General features: G+C 44.3%; 1 protein-coding gene across 5 annotated transcripts in view; it reads left to right on the top strand.

Annotated features, from left to right (window-relative positions):
• Positions 1-17,259, top strand: part of disp1 (dispatched homolog 1 (Drosophila)) — a 120,254-nt gene that overhangs the window by 84,043 nt on the left and 18,952 nt on the right. For 3 of the 5 annotated variants that reach the window (XM_085373173.1, XM_085373174.1, XM_085373175.1), the window contains one exon: positions 8,882-9,515. The exons of 1 other annotated variant lie outside the window; for it this stretch is intronic. In XM_085373173.1, the coding sequence (XP_085229299.1) occupies positions 8,923-9,515 (593 nt within the window). In that variant the 5' untranslated portion in view covers positions 8,882-8,922. Of the gene's footprint in view, positions 1-7,440; positions 9,516-17,259 lie in introns of those variants that run through there. One more of the 5 variants, XM_085373176.1, reaches the window with a different exon arrangement.

The raw sequence follows: 17,259 nt of genomic DNA, 5'->3' as shown, positions 1-17,259 counted from the left end.
ACAACAGCTGATCAAGCTTAAACGTGCTGCTGTTGTTTAGCACGACATCCGCTGGTTTCCTCTTTCTGGCGCAAAGTGGGCGATAAACAAGAGAGACAATCAGCTGATCATTGATCAGTTTCATGATTGAAGTAGCAACAGGAGAGGGAGGGGGAGAGAATGAGAGAAGAAGAGGCAGCTGTGCAGCGTTACGACAGAATAACTCCAGCTTTGTGTCTTTTTTTCATTATAGCGAAAGTCCGGGACAAACTGCGTCTCTTCTCAGCTCAATACGAAACGTGTAATATTTTCTCTGAATGACGGACCATTCCATTTTTTTAAGGAGCCGTTGGCAACTCTACTAACTAACCTTATGAATAAAATAAAGTTCACTATCAGTAACATCATAGCACCCACCCAGCTGTATAAAAACTCCGTCAAACTGGCTAGAACGCAGTATGAGTTATTGCAACTGAGGGTAAAAAGTCAGCACAACGAAAATAAACTCCACCTAAACGTGGTTTATATCTGACCCAGATAGACTGCAGCTCATAACTTCTTACCTGAAGTTCAGTTCACCTGACACTCGGACTGGTGGCTGCCTCGGGGCTCTCCTACTGCCTCCCCTTCCCTCATCCACCTGTTGCCTCTGTGGAAGCTCCTCCATAGCCACCACCAAACAACTGAGTTATTTTTACAAATCTTCCAGCATCTGGCCAATCCACCACCTCTCATTGTTCATGCCGTTACAAAAAAATAAATAAATTAATAAGTCATCAGCCCACTGTGCAAATGTCCGATGGCTAGTCCAGCTATGTTAACTTGTTAATCTTTGGCTGAAAAAATGTTTTCTGTGGTGCCGTCTTTCCTGCGTGGCTCTTCTACCTTTGCTAACATGATGCGCATAGTGCAGAAGCCGGTGCTGCATTCACTTACCCTCGGACATCTGAGCTTCACTGTGAAACCATAATCGTACATTTGATATTTCATTAAATTTTATTGTTTTAGCTTCGGGGTGGCACCTGGGGTGGCCAGTCTGGTTAGGGGGGTGGCCTGTGCCCCCCCAGGCCACCCCGCTGGACACGCCACTGCTTTCAGGCAACGTCCTTCAAACCCTGCTGCTCCCAGTCCAGTTCTGGGAATCCATCCTACATGAAAAACATCCTACCCAATGTTTCTGCGCCGCATGCGCACAAAACCAACGCCGAATTAACTTCTTTTTCTCTCACCCATCTGTAATACTTCTTAAGGTTATGGGTAGGGGTAGGGTTACGTTTAGTCGCAAGTCACTGTCAAATTATAATACGGGTAGGACGTTTTGTCAGAGTAGGGTGGTTTCTCAGAACACCGGCCCTTCCTCAGCCGTTCCAGGCTCTTTGACAGCTGTGGGAGTCCCAGGCCACGTCCACTCATCATTTTCTCTCCGTTTTGGCCTCTCGTCCACACTGAGGCTACGTCCACACATACCCGGGTATTTTTGAAAACGCAAATTTTTCTATGCGTTTGCACCTTCTGTCCACACGTAAACGGCGTTTTCGGTCACTGAATACAGAGATTTATAAAAATGCCTGCCAGGGTGGATATTTTCGAAAACTGTTTTTGCGTTTACGCGTGGATGTGAAAAACGGAGAAAACGCAGCGTCAAAGTTGTGCGCCTTTTTTGACGTCACACTGTGCGCCAGGTTATTGTTTCGGTGAAATGAATTTCTACAATACTGTTACTTGTACTCTCTGCAGTGTTTAAATGCTTACATACACACACAGTTACTGTCCCTCCACACATATCACTTGGTTCTGCTTCTATGCCCCAGCTTTGTTTACTATTTCCCACCGAGGCTTCTACAGGGAGTGCAGAATTATTAGGCAAATGAGCATTTTGTCCACATCATCCTCTTCATACATGTTGTCTTACTCCAAGCTGTATAGGCTGGAAAGCCTACTACCAATTAAGCATATTAGGTGATGTGCATCTCTGTAATGAGAAGGGGTGTGGTCTAATGACATCAACACCCTATATCAGGTGTGCATAATTATTAGGCAACGTCCTTTCCTTTGGCAAAATGGGTCAAAAGAAGGACTTGACAGGCTCAGAAAAGTCAAAAATAGTGAGATATCTTGCAGAGGGATGCAGCAGTCTCAAAATTGCAAAGCTTCTGAAGCGTGATCATCGAACAATCAAGCGTTTCATTCAAAATAGTCAACAGGGTCGCAAGAAGCGTGTGGAAAAACCAAGGCGCAAAATAACTGCCCATGAACTGAGAAAAGTCAAGCGTGCAGCTGCCAAGATGCCACTTGCCACCAGTTTGGCCATATTTCAGAGCTGCAACATCACTGGAGTGCCCAAAAGCACAAGGTGTGCAATACTCAGAGACATGGCCAAGGTAAGAAAGGCTGAAAGACGACCACCACTGAACAAGACACACAAGCTGAAACGTCAAGACTGGGCCAAGAAATATCTCAAGACTGGTTTTTCTAAGGTTTTATGGACTGATGAAATGAGAGTGAGTCTTGATGGGCCAGATGGATGGGCCCGTGGCTGGATTGGTAAAGGGCAGAGAGCTCCAGTCCCACTCAGACGCCAGCAAGGTGGAGGTGGAGTACTGGTTTGGGCTGGTATCATCAAAGATGAGCTTGTGGGGCCTTTTCGGGTTGAGGATGGAGTCAAGCTCAACTCCCAGTCCTACTGCCAGTTTCTGGAAGACACCTTCTTCAAGCAGTGGTACAGGAAGAAGTCTGCATCCTTCAAGAAAAACATGATTTTCATGCAGGACAATGCTCCATCACACGCGTCCAAGTACTCCACAGCGTGGCTGGCAAGAAAGGGTATAAAAGAAGAAAAACTAATGACATGGCCTCCTTGTTCACCTGATCTGAACCCCATTGAGAACCTGTGGTCCATCATCAAATGTGAGATTTACAAGGAGGGAAAACAGTACACCTCTCTGAACAGTGTCTGGGAGGCTGTGGTTGCTGCTGCACGCAATGTTGATGGTGAACAGATCAAAACACTGACAGAATCCATGGATGGCAGGCTTTTGAGGGTCCTTGCAAAGAAAGGTGGCTATATTGGTCGCTGATTTGTTTTTGTTTTGTTTTTGAATGTCAGAAATGTATATTTGTGAATGTGGAGATGTTATATTGGTGTCACTGGTAAAAATAAATAATTGAAATGGGTATATATTTGTTTTTTTGTTAAGTTGCCTAATAATTATGCACAGTAATAGTCACCTGCACACACAGATATCCCCCTAAAATAGCTCAAACTAAAAACTACTTCCAACAACATTCAGCTTTGATATTAATGAGTTTTTTGGGTTCATTGAGAACATGGTTGTTGTTCAATAATAACATTATTCCTCAAAAATACAACTTGCCTAATAATTCTGCACTCCCTGTAGACTTCTGATTGGCCAACATTTCTACACGGATAGGAATATAGCGCCACCTGCTGCTTTGGCATGTTCTATAGCAGTGTTTTCCATCGTTTCTGACTTTTACGTGTGGACGGGATTTTTTTATTTTTTTTTTTTAAACGAAAACGGAAAATCTCCGTTTTCAAAAATGCCCGTGTACATGTGGACGTAGCCTGAGACGGCGCTTTCCCCAAGGAAAAACGAATACATTTCAAAACGGAACCGGCCACGTCGCAGTGTGGACAGCGAAAACGCACAGTTTCTAAAACGATGACGCATGTTAGTCACGTGATGCAGTCATGTGACCAATTAAACAAAGAGCGGAGTGCATTATACAGCAGTTTGTTTGTTTGTTTTGATTGCTCTCAATTTTGACAGCCCTAAAAAAAAAGATTCATATCAGTCTGTACGTGCTCCAGATAGCTTTTCTTCAAATTCTTTAATTCTCACTCGATTTTGCGCATGCGCAGGACTGGTACGTTAGCGTTTTGGGCCGTTTCAATGTGAACGCACAACTCTGTGAAAACAACTGAAAACGCTAGTGGGGACGCGGAGCGTTTTCAGACGTAAACGCCGTTTTCAAATCTATCCGGGCCAGTGTGGACGTAGCCTCAGACTAATGACTTCATCTGGCCATCCCCCAGCTCTCTTCTCTCCTTTTCTAACCTCATCCTTCCTCAGCCACCCCTGACCTCGGGGGGGGCTGCCGTGCTCATGTTTCGCCACTTGCTCATGTCGAGATGACACACACAGACACACACACACACAGAGCGTGCGTGTCGGATGGGAAAAACAGGCTACTGTGATGGATGACTTGTTGCTCAGATGTGAGGACATCCTTTTTTGGGGGGTGGGGGGGAAATCACCGTTGGAGTGAAATGAAATCCTGAACCTTCCATGAAAGGTTCAGGTTGAGGTAAAACTCAAGGCGCACAATTAGAAAATTAGTTTAGTCTGCCAAATATTTCACAGGTGAAGTTTTCAGAGAAAACCCATCTGTCTTCAGGTTTACCGCACAGGTGTGTACTAGTTCTCTTAGATCTGCACGACTACCTCCACGGGAGCTCTTTTTATTTATGAAACAAAATGAAAGAGTATACTTTCTCATGATTTGTGGATTTAACTGTATTAAATACAGAACATACTCCCACAGCGGTCGTCCTTGGTGAAAAGTGTTCTAAAACTACACCTCGTTCAAAATTATTATGCAAATGATATTTTTCTCTGTTTTTCCTAAATAGTCGATTCAAATGACAGTCGGCATAATTTGAGTCATCAACCATTAGAGTACAATCCCACTGTTACTGAACAAAACTCCCAGTGAAATCAGCGGTTTTCAAAAATAAAAAAACTTAACATGCTTTGTTCCTAATTATTACGCACACAGAGTTTCAAAACATTTTATAGGTCGTAGAGAATTGAAAATGGTCATTTGTTGAATTTGCAGCATTAGTAGATCAATTTCACTGAAATCAAGCTATTTCAATCAAAAACATCTTAACAGGTCAAGTTACACATTAACACAGGACCCTTATTTGATAGCAGTTTTACAATTCTTGCATCCATGGAACTTGTAGGTTTTTGGAAATGTGTTTGCAGGATGTCAGAATAGCCTCCCAGAGCTGCTGTTTGGATGTGAACTGCCTCCCACCCTCAGTTTTTTTTTTTTTTTTTTTTTTTTTTTTTTTTGCTTGAGGATCCTCCAAAGGTTCTCAGTAGGATTGAGGTCAGGGAAAAGTGGGGACCACACAAGTCTCTGGAGGATCCTACACTTTGATGTTCGCAGGGCTCCGGAGTCACCAGCAGCTTCAAATATGTGTTTGCTGCTTTATGATGGTCTTTTAGCAGCTGCTCTCAGGTTTCTCTGGCAGAAACCTTCATCATTGTGCCTTTATCTGCACGAACCTGTGTGTGCTGTGACTCAGCCACAAATCTCTTAACATTATGGTGATCACACTTAAGTTTTCATGAAATATCTAAGGTTTTCATTACGTGTCCAAGACATTCAACTATTTCACGCTTTTCAGCAGCAGAGATCATTTCTCATTCCTATGTTGCTTGAAAATGGTGGTTTGCTTAATAATGTGGAACATCCTCCTTTAGTAGTTTTTCCTTTAATTGGGCTCACCTGGCAAACTAATGAACACAGGTATCCGAGACTGATTTCAGTGATACAAAGAGTCGTGAGACACAATTCCATCCAAGGGTTTAATTGAAAAACAACTTATTTAATCTTTATGACACTTAAACACAATTTGCACATTAATTTGGAGCACTGTGTAGAACCTGGAGCGAGTAATTGAGCTATGAGCATCTTTACTGGCAAAGTGAAAAATAATTTTTAAAAAAAGTGATTATGGTCCAAAAATGGAAGTATGTGGGACAAAAACCGTCAAACATCTTTGTTGCCTGATTTATGACTCGGACACTTTCCTGATGAGTTCACAGCCACAGTCGTTCCTACAATCTCACAATGACAAGCTGAAAGATTTACTGAAGGCAACATTATGCTCACTCTGTAACATATGACACCCATGTGCAGTGATCCTCCTTCCACCCTGAGCTTGTCAAACACTGCACTGGTGAGCGTGCTCTGTGTGTCGTCATGGTGGGACTTGAATTTGTAATATTTCCATCAACCGTCTTAAATAGTTGCATATAGCTTCTGACTGAACGCCGAGGCCATCGGGGAGCGACTTGTGTCGCTGGTTATGAGTAAAATGACCCTTCAGATCCTTTACATGCTAGTTACATATCACTCATAGTTACATATTACTATAGTTACTCATAGTTATTTATCTTTATCTTATTCTTCCCAGTTAAATTTACCCTTCATTCTAATTTGTGTTGTACAGTTATTTCATTTTTAACCTTAATTTATATTTTATTCCTTCCTAGTTAAATTTACCCTTTTTAATTTTTCATATTTATTTCCTATCTTATTCATAGCCTTTTCCTTTTTTTCTTTAGGTCACGAGCAGTTGTCCAAGCATTTCACTACATATCGTACTGTGTATGACTGTGTACGTGACAAATAAAATTTGAATTTGATTTGATTTGAATTTGTTCACTGCAGAATGACGCCGTTCTGCTACCTTATGATTGTTGCCTATGAGAGCAGACTAAGAAGAGTTAGACTGATCAGTGATTGCAGACTCTGTAAAAAGTACTGACCTTTAGTCAAGGTACCAGCTTGTGCCACTGGTAGGTGAACTTTAAGGCAGTGCTAAAGGGTGAGGTCTTTGCATAGCTGCATCATTGGAAAACATCTGCACTGGCTTCAATCAAATATAAGCCCACTCTGGCTGCGAAGATATTATGGTTATCCCGAGGAGCTCCGCGGATATCTCACCACCTGTAAGGAGTGGTTAAAAAGACTTGAAATGTCGCTTATTTGTGCCTGTATCATCAAAGTACCAGTAACAGTGGGGTTAGTCATATATACTGAAGGAGAGAGGGGCAAGGTGCTACATGCCAGAGCCTGGGGAAAGAGGAGAAGAGACGAGTTAATCTCACATGATCTCCTGGGGAAGTAAACCTCAGTAAAAACCGATGCAGTTTATGACGTAAAGGCTTTGAAAAATGATCCCTTTAATGAAAGAAAGAGTGAGTTGTGCCATGAAGTACCCAAACATGTAAAACTGAACTTGTAGAGCTGTATAAGGGCAGAACGGCGTCTGTTTTTTCTTGCTTCGGTCTTATCCAGAGTGCGTGACGTGCTTTCAGGGAGCTCGGTCGGTTCACATTCCAGCAAAATCACGCTTTTCCTTAAGTGTGCCAAAGTGGACACCGCACAACAAATGTTGTACGTGTTGACCAATCACAGTTGAAATGGCTAATTCAGTAAAGTTGAAAAGTCTGCATGTTTTAAATCTAAATGTTTTTGCATGTGTAATGTCATTAGTGTGTTATTTTTGCTGAATGTGCCGTTTTTCTTCGGCCCTCTCTGGGGCCCCTCGCTGTGAATGGAAAAGGATTTTCTCCTTACTTTCTCAGGACTGGTAGTTTGGAGTTTTTAGGAGACTCTGATGAATAAATAAATAAACAAACAAGGCTTTTGTTTTAGACTAGATAAACAGATGACCCTAACAGAATTTGACTTTGAAATGAAAAGATCAGGATAAACATGTCTGTCAAACTGCAGACGGACGAAATCAGAAATGGGAGAAGATCCTGGTTCCATCCAAAGACTGAAAAAATTAGCAGACGGTGCCTCCAGCAGCTCATTTACGTGTTTATTCTCATTTATTTTCTGTCCAAACATCCAAGTGTAAGAATGAGTCCGTGCTTTGTGTTGTGGATTATTTACAGACGAGGATCCGTGACTTTGTGGAGCCGCTCGTCTCTGCTTGGACTCACTGTGAGGACAAGACTCCAAAAACTCACTGTCGCTCGCCAAGAAATAATCAGTCACATAACTCCAACTTGTCTTGTTTACACTTCGGTTTTCTCTGGATTACACAGAAGAAGCAGCGTTTTTGTTTTTCCCCGCTCTCCCCAACTTTGGGACGGACCTGCCTCAAGTTTCTAATAGCGGGTGGAAGCAGCAGCATGACACGGACATGCAGATGTTAAAATATAACTTCAGTTATATCGTTGAAAGCCTGATTGCAGTCAGAGCTGTCGGGGGATTAACGGAGCACGGTCAAGTCAAAATTGGGACAGTTGTGTGGTGTAGGTGCAGTTTTAGTTGGTGCGCAGCTGTTTGCTTCCATTTGTTTATGTAGCGGCAGTTTGCTCTAATTTAAGCTGATTTATTTAGCAAAATGGTAAATGGCCTGTATTTGTATAGCGCTTTGACTTAGTCCCTAAGGACCCCAAAGCGCTTTGCACGTTCAGTCATCCACCCATTCACACACTGGTGACGGCAGCTACATTGTAGCCACGCCCGCCCTGGGCCGCACTGACGGAGGCGATGCAAAGATGATCCCAGCTGGCCCATATGGGATGAGCTCCCTTGTAACAGGAAGAAACCTCCAGTAGGACCAGGGTTCGGGGAAGGGCAGCCGTTGGATTAAAGGTGAGGGCAGCTGAAGGGTCAGTCAGTATTTGCTGGCAAACAGCTGGTGAGTGCATTCCCACCTCAATCAGGGAAAATGTGTTTGAAAAAATGAAATGCTCAGACAAATCTGAGTTTGTGAAAAAGCTCTCCACCACTTCACAACAATATTGCTGTTTGGCCTGAGTGTATTAGTAACTTATCACGATACCTTATCAGCCTTTTGCCCCACCCCAGCTCTTCGTGGGAAAGAGACTGTCCCTTGTATCTCCATATTTAGTAGACTGATAAGACAACGATAAAGAGAAACATTAAAGGACTCCTTTAAAGGCTCATCAGTGTGTATGCTGCTGCAGTGACACCGACAGTTGTAACAACTGCATCACATTCTGAATGCACGTTGCAATGCTAGAATCGAAATGAGAAAAACTAATAGTAAATTGTGGTAAGTGAGAGAATGACCACTAAAATGTACCATCTCCCTCTGCAGAGGAGTGACGGTGTCCGTGACCGGCCCGCTGGGAGAGGACGATGGCCCTGAGCGATGGAATTGGCGACCCTCTGGCCCTCAGCAACGGTGGGCAGCATCCTCTCAGCGGACACGCACCTTCAAACATCAGGACAGCAGTCAGCAATGGCCAGGACCCTCTCACATGCGACCCTGCTAGTGACTGTCTGACAGCAGGAGGAGATGAAGACGCAGCATCAAAGCTGCAGCAGCAGCCACACACTATTCAGCGAGTGAACAGAGCGAGCCAGAACGGTGGCGTGCCCAAACAGAATGGTTCCCTGAGGAGTCTTCCCCCAGCATCGGCCGCCTCTTCTTCTCCTGCCGTCGCCGTCAGAAGCCACCTTCCCTCCGCTGTGCCCCCGTCCTCTTCCTCTGCTGCGCTCTGCTGCCAGCACTGTCACTTCCCCTCCGCTGTGTGCTGCCCTTGTGGCCGGCAGGAGTGCCCGCTCTTCCAGAGTCCAGGTCCCGGCTCTGTTCCCCACCCAGGGACCGGTTCATCCTGCCCGTGCTGCCTCTCTGCCTGCACGTACCCTCACCCTCATTCTCTTCACCACCACCATCAGCAGCGCTGGCAGGAACACCTTCAGAGCCAGACACAAGCACCAGGGATCAGGTAGTTTTTCTTCTTTCCCCCCTCATTTTTCCAAAACCTTAGTCCGGCCCCTTTTCCACGAATACCTACTCGGATCGACCGGCTTTCCGTTACAATCCAGTGTGGGTGCTTATCGTCATAGCAACATGTCCGAGCATCCCGCGACATAGTTAATATGCGACACGAACGCTACAAAAAATGTGGACGCCGAGGCGGGAATATATCTGCTGCTCGGTCTGTGTCTCTCCGTCACACTCGGGACCACGGCAGTGTTTTTGTTGCCGGGTTTCAAAGCTGGCAGCTTTAATTTTTGTGAACAAGACGCTCCCGTGACTCATCGAGTGTAAAAGAAACTGTGCTGAGTCGATCCTAATGGAAAAGAGGCTTAAATGATCAACTAGTGCCGCTTTGTGTGTTGCCTGTGCTGGCCACGCACACGTTGCTGTTTCCTGCCCTCGTCCTTGTTTGTTGACTCCAAACACACTGTTAGTCTGAAGGTCTCACAGTTTTTGAGCCCCCCCCCCCGCCTGTGCCCCTGTGCTACATGCCAGATCTCTCAGACTGGAATGCAACACAAAGTGGTTATGGATGTTGGGGACTCGTCATGTCCATCATTAATATAAATGGACTATAATTTTAAGTGTTCTCCTGAGGGCTCAGTCTGTGCTTGAGTTTTCCTCTTTGGCGTACGTCCCTTTACAGCCGATGGATGACGACCAGTCGCTCAGATTAGGGTTCATATTTGACGTTTTTGGGTTGCAAAGTTGGTTTACGTGTGTTTTTTGGTTTGCTGGACTCTTCAGATTTGTCGTATCAAAATGTTTCAAGCAAAGATAAGACGGGAAGTTCTCAGGTTTTTCCTTAACCCGCCATGGACATGTGGACTCCCTGTGCCGGGAGTGTGCCTTCTCCATTTGAAGCAGGATTTTTACATTTGTTGGCAGCTCCTTCCTCAGCTGATCCATATTTAGCGAGTTGGCTCTTTCCCTTTTACTCCTACACTGCAGGCCTATCCCACATGTGAAACTGGAACCATTCAATGCCCCGTGTGCTCATTTGCATAATCCTATATTTACCAACCCAGCAGACCAGGGCGGGCAAGAGGTGAATTTTTGCTGAATTATTTACTCATGTCGGCTCCCTTTCCACGGTTGCAGGTCGCTGTGGGGATTCTCTTTACTTCTCTTTACTTCTCAACGTGGAATTTTCCTCACTCAAATAAAGTCACATCCCCCGCTCATAAGTTTCATTACAAAAAGAGAGACGTTGTGGGTGGCGTTGAAAGATGAGGTTTGTGTAGCCTCAGTGGGTACACACACTAGACCCTGGGTGGGCACAGGAAAGCAAAACACTGATTGTGTTGCAGGCGTTTAGATGCATCTGCTGGCCTCTGTGGTTCTGTCCTCTGTGCTTTCTGTTACTGTTTCTCTCACTATGTCTTCTTTCTTGCCCCCCCCCCCCCCCCCCCCCCCCCAAATCTTTGAATTACAGACCCTGGGGGTGGGTGTGTGTGTGTGTGTGTGTGTGATTACACACAGGAAATGATATACCTGTCTCAGTTGTGCCGTTTTGTCCTGAACCCAGACGCTAACAACAACCTTAAGCATTTGTCTCCTCTTTCTCTGGTACTGCTGGAGTTCAGTTGTAGTTGTGTAGAAGTCTTCTCCCAATACGTTTGATCATTTGGAGGCACGCAGTCAGACAAGATGGTGTCAGATATCGTTTTGATCTGCCAGATTAGCCTCTGAGGTCACAGCACACTCGCGTCTCACACAGAGTTGTAACGTCAGCGCTTCGGGGAATCTTTTTACGTCTGTTTCAAAACAGGGGATTTTTCTGCCCCTGTTCACGGCTTCACAAAACATGAATCCATGTTGTGAGATTAGCCCGTGCTTTCTTTTCTAATGTTTCTATTTTGAAAACGATCAAAAGCCTTTGTTTTTTTTTTGTTCGTGCATGGATTCAACCAAATCTTTGGAGAGGTCCAAGCACAGCTCAGCAGCAGTTTGGGTCCGTTAGAAGCATTAGGAGCATGTTTGTGTCTGCGCTGTAAGATTAGCTATGTAGCCACTTTGTGTGGTTTAATTAAGATCGAGCAGTAGCACGGCGTCCTTGGGAATGGCTTTCCCAGTCAGGACCAGGCCTGCTGACAGGTTTAAGGGACTTTCTGTAAGATACAGCAGTCGAGAAGTCAGTTGTATTTATATAGCACTTTGGTCAACAGTTGTTGTTTTTAAAAGTACTGTACGATAAAAGAATCTGATAAAATTTAAAAGTAAAATAAAAGATAAGAAAATAATAAGAATAAAATAATGACAGACTCATACAGAATTAAAAGGCAAAGAGTAAAAATGGGTCTTTAAATGAGTTTTAAAAGTATCCAGTGTTGGAGAGGTCCTGATATGTAAAGGCAGTTTATTCCACAGTTTGCAGCAAAAGCCCGATCTCCTCTGTTTTAATCTGGACCTGGGGACAACTAGAAGCATTTGGTCCGCAGACCTCAAACATCTCGCCGGAGTATACAAATTTAAAAGATCAGAAAGATGTATATATAGGAGCTAGTCCATGCAATGTTTTACAAACAAGTGTCAAGATCTTAAAATCAATTTGAAAACTGAGGCGAGTATAGGGGATGTGTGCTGCAGCATTTTGAACCAGTCGGCCAATAGATGACGAAGTAACACCAGAGTAGTAGCTCTACAGATATGTATCGGATTCAGCACCACATACGAAAGTGACCCCGATCGGATTTGTGCCGTTCACACTGTCACACCATGATCGGATATGGGTCGCATAGGGTCAGAAAAGTCGGATTGGATGAGCTTTCGCCTGCAGTGTGAATGTAGCCTTAGTGACCAGAATCCAACCAGCTGCTCCAGTTTTCTAAAAGTCTCCATAGGTATGTGTAGGAGGAGGCTGCAGCTGGTGGAGCTTCTCTGAGCTCGGCACAGTCACACCAGCGCTGCACCTGCAGCACGTTCTGCTGGTCCTTCAGAGCAGCTACCAATCATCTTTGAGGTTATAATTGCTGCCAATCAAAGCTGGGACACTTGGGCCAACACTACAGTGCAGTGCTGTTCTCGCTCTGCAGTGAAACCGTCATCATGAGGGAGAATGGTCGTGTAGCTTCAGGGCACCTGAGGTCCAGCTAAGCTGCTTCTGCATCCATGACCCAACAACAGCAGCCGAAACAGCTCAAGCATCCAGGGTCACTCTGAATATTTCACCTCTCTCCTCTTGTGCTCCAAGTGCCGCTCCCTTCTTTACCGACTCCTTTCTCAACCGCTCCTGTTGTTTACGGCAACCGCAGGTTTGGCTGAGCTCCGTGCCTGGTAGGACTGCAAAAATTCCCGCGTCTGTCTCTCTCGCTCTCCCTCTGACGCCGCCTCGGAAAAGGTCAGCTTTTATAATCTGGAGCGAGTTTGAATTTTGTGGTATTTGTATACTGCAGGTGGTTTGGTTGCTATGACACCTGGGAAAACGCCATGAAAACATGACCGTGAAGTGCAGACCAGTTCATCGGGTGTCATTTTGGAGCTTTATCAGCTGATTTATCAATCAGTTATCTTCAGTGGAACAAACGTCTCTGTCCAGCTTTTATTTCTTTGCAGTATTGGCAATTTATCACTCTCCACATTTTTCCCTCTTCCTGTGTTTTTCTGTCAGACAGCTGCAAGCCTCAACCAGCAAAGGTCTGTTTGAAAGTGATCCATTTTCTTGGTATTTCAGGGTGTCAGCTTGATGAGGATTAGCACATTATCAAGAAGAACAAGTGTTTGTAAGGCCTTTGTGGTGCCTGTTCCCGAGCTTTGTCAGCTGCCTCACCAAATAAGGCGCGTTTGTGGGAATGTATCCTGTTTTTGTGTTTGAACACTGTGTGTCAGCCTTTTTATTCAGTCTTCACATAAGCCTTTTACCCTCAACCTTAATGTGCAAGAACTAAGAAGCTGGATCGTGCAGTTGTAACTATTTTGGCTGTTTTTGGCTTTGTTTTATTCACTCAATATTAAGTTATTAGCCCATGGTACATGATACACCCATTTCAAATGAGACGATTGCTTGGCATGTGTGTACATTTTGTGGCTCCTGGGGCGTTTCTGAAAGCTCTGTGATGGATGGGGGAGATTTCCGGGCATCCTGTGTGTCTAATCCTCTCTGTACTGCAGCGGAGCTACAAGCTTATCCCAGGATACATGTGTGACATATCAGGACTGTACACAGTAAACCTCAGTGCAGAGCAGGCCGATATGACCAAAAATATTTATCACGATATACATTTGAAAACTTGCGATAACGATATAACTGACGATATAATTGACACAAGACAAAATACTTTACAACTCCACAATTTTATTAGTGCAAAAAAACCATCTATGTATTTTCACTTAAACAAGCAGCTGTTTTTTATGTGCATTAAAGTTACACAAAGTTACCTTGCACAGCATGTATCACTCTGCGAGGCTCCGCCTACGATAGCCGTAATGCTCCGACAATCCATCAAGCGGAGGTGCGGCTTCGTAGCTTAGCAAAGTCGTACTGAAACATCTGACAGATTTTCGAGCACCGTGTACATAAAATCGTCTCGAGGTCAGTAAACACAACCAGAGTTCATACATAAGGCACACGGGATTATAAGGGACACTGTCTGATTTTAAGTGCGCCGTATTTTCCAAACAACACGGTAATAACGACGGCCCGCTAGCATGCGCTACCAAAAATAGTGCTTTGTTGTGTATCTGACGGGCGAAAGCTAAACCAGTTCCACACCAGTGAAGCTGCAGCATTTTTACAAACCAGTTCAGGTTCATCTGTTTCATTCAACGATCTGTTGTCGCCCTTCTCATTCTCCGTCGCCGCCATGCTTTTTCTGCCATGTGCGTATGAAAACAAAGGTGCTGTGCACGCGCGTTTTACCCATATTCTATCGCAATATTTCATTTTCCTATCGATGCCCAACATTATACTGGTATGATATGGCCCAGCCCTACTGCAGATGTTAGTATAATGACGACCACACACACACACACACACACACACACACACACACACACACACACACACACACACACACACACACACACACACACACACACACACACACACACACAACAAACCAAGATGCTGTTATGGTAGGACCATAAGGTTCTAGCTCTTCATCCAATAGCAGGAGGGGGTCATAAATGCAAACCTATTTTAACGAACTGCTGAACGTCATGGACAGTCTTAGCTCGCCTAAAGGAAAGCATAGCAGACCTTCCCACTCGAAGGTAGAGGCCATATTTGCAGGTGAAATATTAAACATATTTGCAACAGCCTGAATGATCTTTTCTAGCACTTCATGTCTGACAATGTGTCAGGTTACAAATTATATATGAATAATTTATATTATTTCAAACAATATCAACGCGGCCTAGAGCTATCACGTAGCTAATCACACAGGGGTCCAATTTCACTGCATGTAACGTGGATGTGTGACATTGTGAGGTCTTCCCCTGCCAAACATTAGACTACTTTAGGGCAGCACAAATCAAAACCTTGGTAGACCTATATGTAACTGGGCCTGCACAGCACAATGGAAGGAGCTGGAATGCCAAATATCAGCTCATATTCACCTACAGTAGGTGAATATAAGCGTCAGAACCACACAGCTTCATGATCCAAGCCCTGGACTGGACCGCTACAAACATCTTGGAGAAAACCAAACCAGGGAAAGACTGATAAGGTGGAGATCCTACAACCCTGAATTCATCCCAAATAAAACTGATAGTCGATTTGAGAAATGGGAAGATACAGGTTTGATTAAATATGGGACTGCTTTGAAGATTTGAACGAACAAAGACTGACAAATGAAGAGTTGGCATAATAAGCAAAGGCTTCAGCCAATACCTTTTGATTAGCCTTGTCTCCTGCTTTCTTGCTTTGTGGTAGATCTTTGTTCTGTATTCATTGAGATATTTGAATGCTAATCAATAAAATCAAAGACAAATTGGACATCATATACCGGACAGACGCACGTGTGACATTAGAAAAAGCAAATCCATTATCATTCAAAACCTTGTATTTAGGTCTTTGTCTTCAGGCTCTGGGAGCAGGACAGACATCTAGGATGTCATTCCAGAGCCTGTCTCCAGCTCGGGGGTCATAAGCTCTGGTGTTGCTGTTACCACGGCAACCACTGTTACCTTCACCATATCCTCTCTCAGCTCTTGATATTTCTTAAGCTTCTCGTGTTCCTTCTTCCTGATGTTGTTGTCGCTCTCACACCCACACAAATATCTATGTATACATTTATACCTCGGTATACATTATACATGTATACCCCTCGCCTCTGCCAGTGCGCCCCAGGGCAGCTGTGGCTAGTGTGTGTGTGTGTGTGTGTGTGTGTCTGAATGTAGTGTAAAGCACTTTGGGGTCCATAGGGGCTAAGTAAAGCGCTATACAAATGCAGGCCATTTTACATTTACACCAAAAGGAGAGTATACCGTGTGCAAATATACATACCAGATGTGTTGATTTACTCTTGTTTTTCCTTCATAATAAAGTGTGTTTGAAACAGGCAACACCCATGTGGAGATGAACAGCCCGTTTCTTGCACATGTTTCCTCTCCTGCATTTTTGAACTTTTGCTTGGAATTTTCCAGACTCCCTCCCCGCGTCGCAACACTCTCCTAATGTGAATGCACACTCGCAAAAGCACAGTGTCTCTGTGTGAAGGAGCTCAAGGAACAGAATTTGACTTATTACGTTTCCAAGTGTCATCTTTGACCAATGTAAAACAGAGCTAATGAACACAACTAGAGCACTTGTTTGCCACGTTGCACTTCCCAGCAACACGAGATATCGCAGCAAAGCTCCAGAAGAGCAAACCCCCCCCCCCCCAAAAAAACAAAACAAAAAAAAAAAACCCTACCAGACAACGGTTAGGAAATGATGAAGCGAGAAGAGTGATTGATGGAGACAGGAATGCTTGAGAGGAGGCACTCAAACAAATGGCGACCCTGGAGCTACCGCGTCCTCAGACGGCCCGGGACACAAAAGGATGGCGACAAAAGCACAGGGGAAACTAGACTGATGTTGCGGTGAGGTAATGATGGAAGAGGGAGAGCAGTGTAGAGTGAAAAATGAACCTCCACAAAAAAAAAATCTCGACATCGCCCTTTTTTCTTTCACTACCTTGTCTGTTAATGAATGAGATCAAAGAAGGTCAAAGCAAAGCTCCAGGCGGTGTCTGAGGCAGCATAAGATCACATCTCAGGGGCAGTGGAGGAATCGGCATAGGTAAGATTCAATGTCAGAGTGATTCACATGGGTCATTAAGGTGGGCCTGTTTCTCCAACCTCCAGGTCTGCATCATTCTGAATCGTCTTCCTCTGAGCCGTGGTCCCCCTCCTCCTCCTCCTCCTCACTTCACTTTGTTTTCAGTTTGTTTTGTTCTTACTGGCTGCAGCTGATGGATCCAAATGTAGAGCATGAGCCATTCTTTGATTACTTTTACATTTATCTCATTTTAAATGTTTGCATCTTAAAAAGTGTGCACATAAAATAAGGAAAACCATAATCTGTCCCTTGTAATGTGTCTTTAATTACTTGGAAAACCAGTGTAGTAAACTAGCCGTGCTGCCAGGTATCGATGCTGCAGTCAGATTTGAGTCTTTACATCAGCAGCCATAGTAAAATAAGATGCTGAACTGTATTGCCTTTGCCTGTCCTCTCTTTCCTGTTAAGGTTCTTGGTTTGTACCAGCCTTTCTATTAAACGACAGCAG

The sequence above is a fragment of the Diplotaxodon limnothrissa genome, linkage group LG15 (genome assembly GCF_057381915.1).
Source record: "Diplotaxodon limnothrissa isolate DT_005_m linkage group LG15, D_limnothrissa_male_GT1.1, whole genome shotgun sequence".
Taxonomy (NCBI): domain Eukaryota; kingdom Metazoa; phylum Chordata; class Actinopteri; order Cichliformes; family Cichlidae; genus Diplotaxodon; species Diplotaxodon limnothrissa.
The sequence above is the reverse complement of the archived record's forward strand: the minus strand, read 5'-3'. Positions and strand labels throughout refer to the sequence as shown.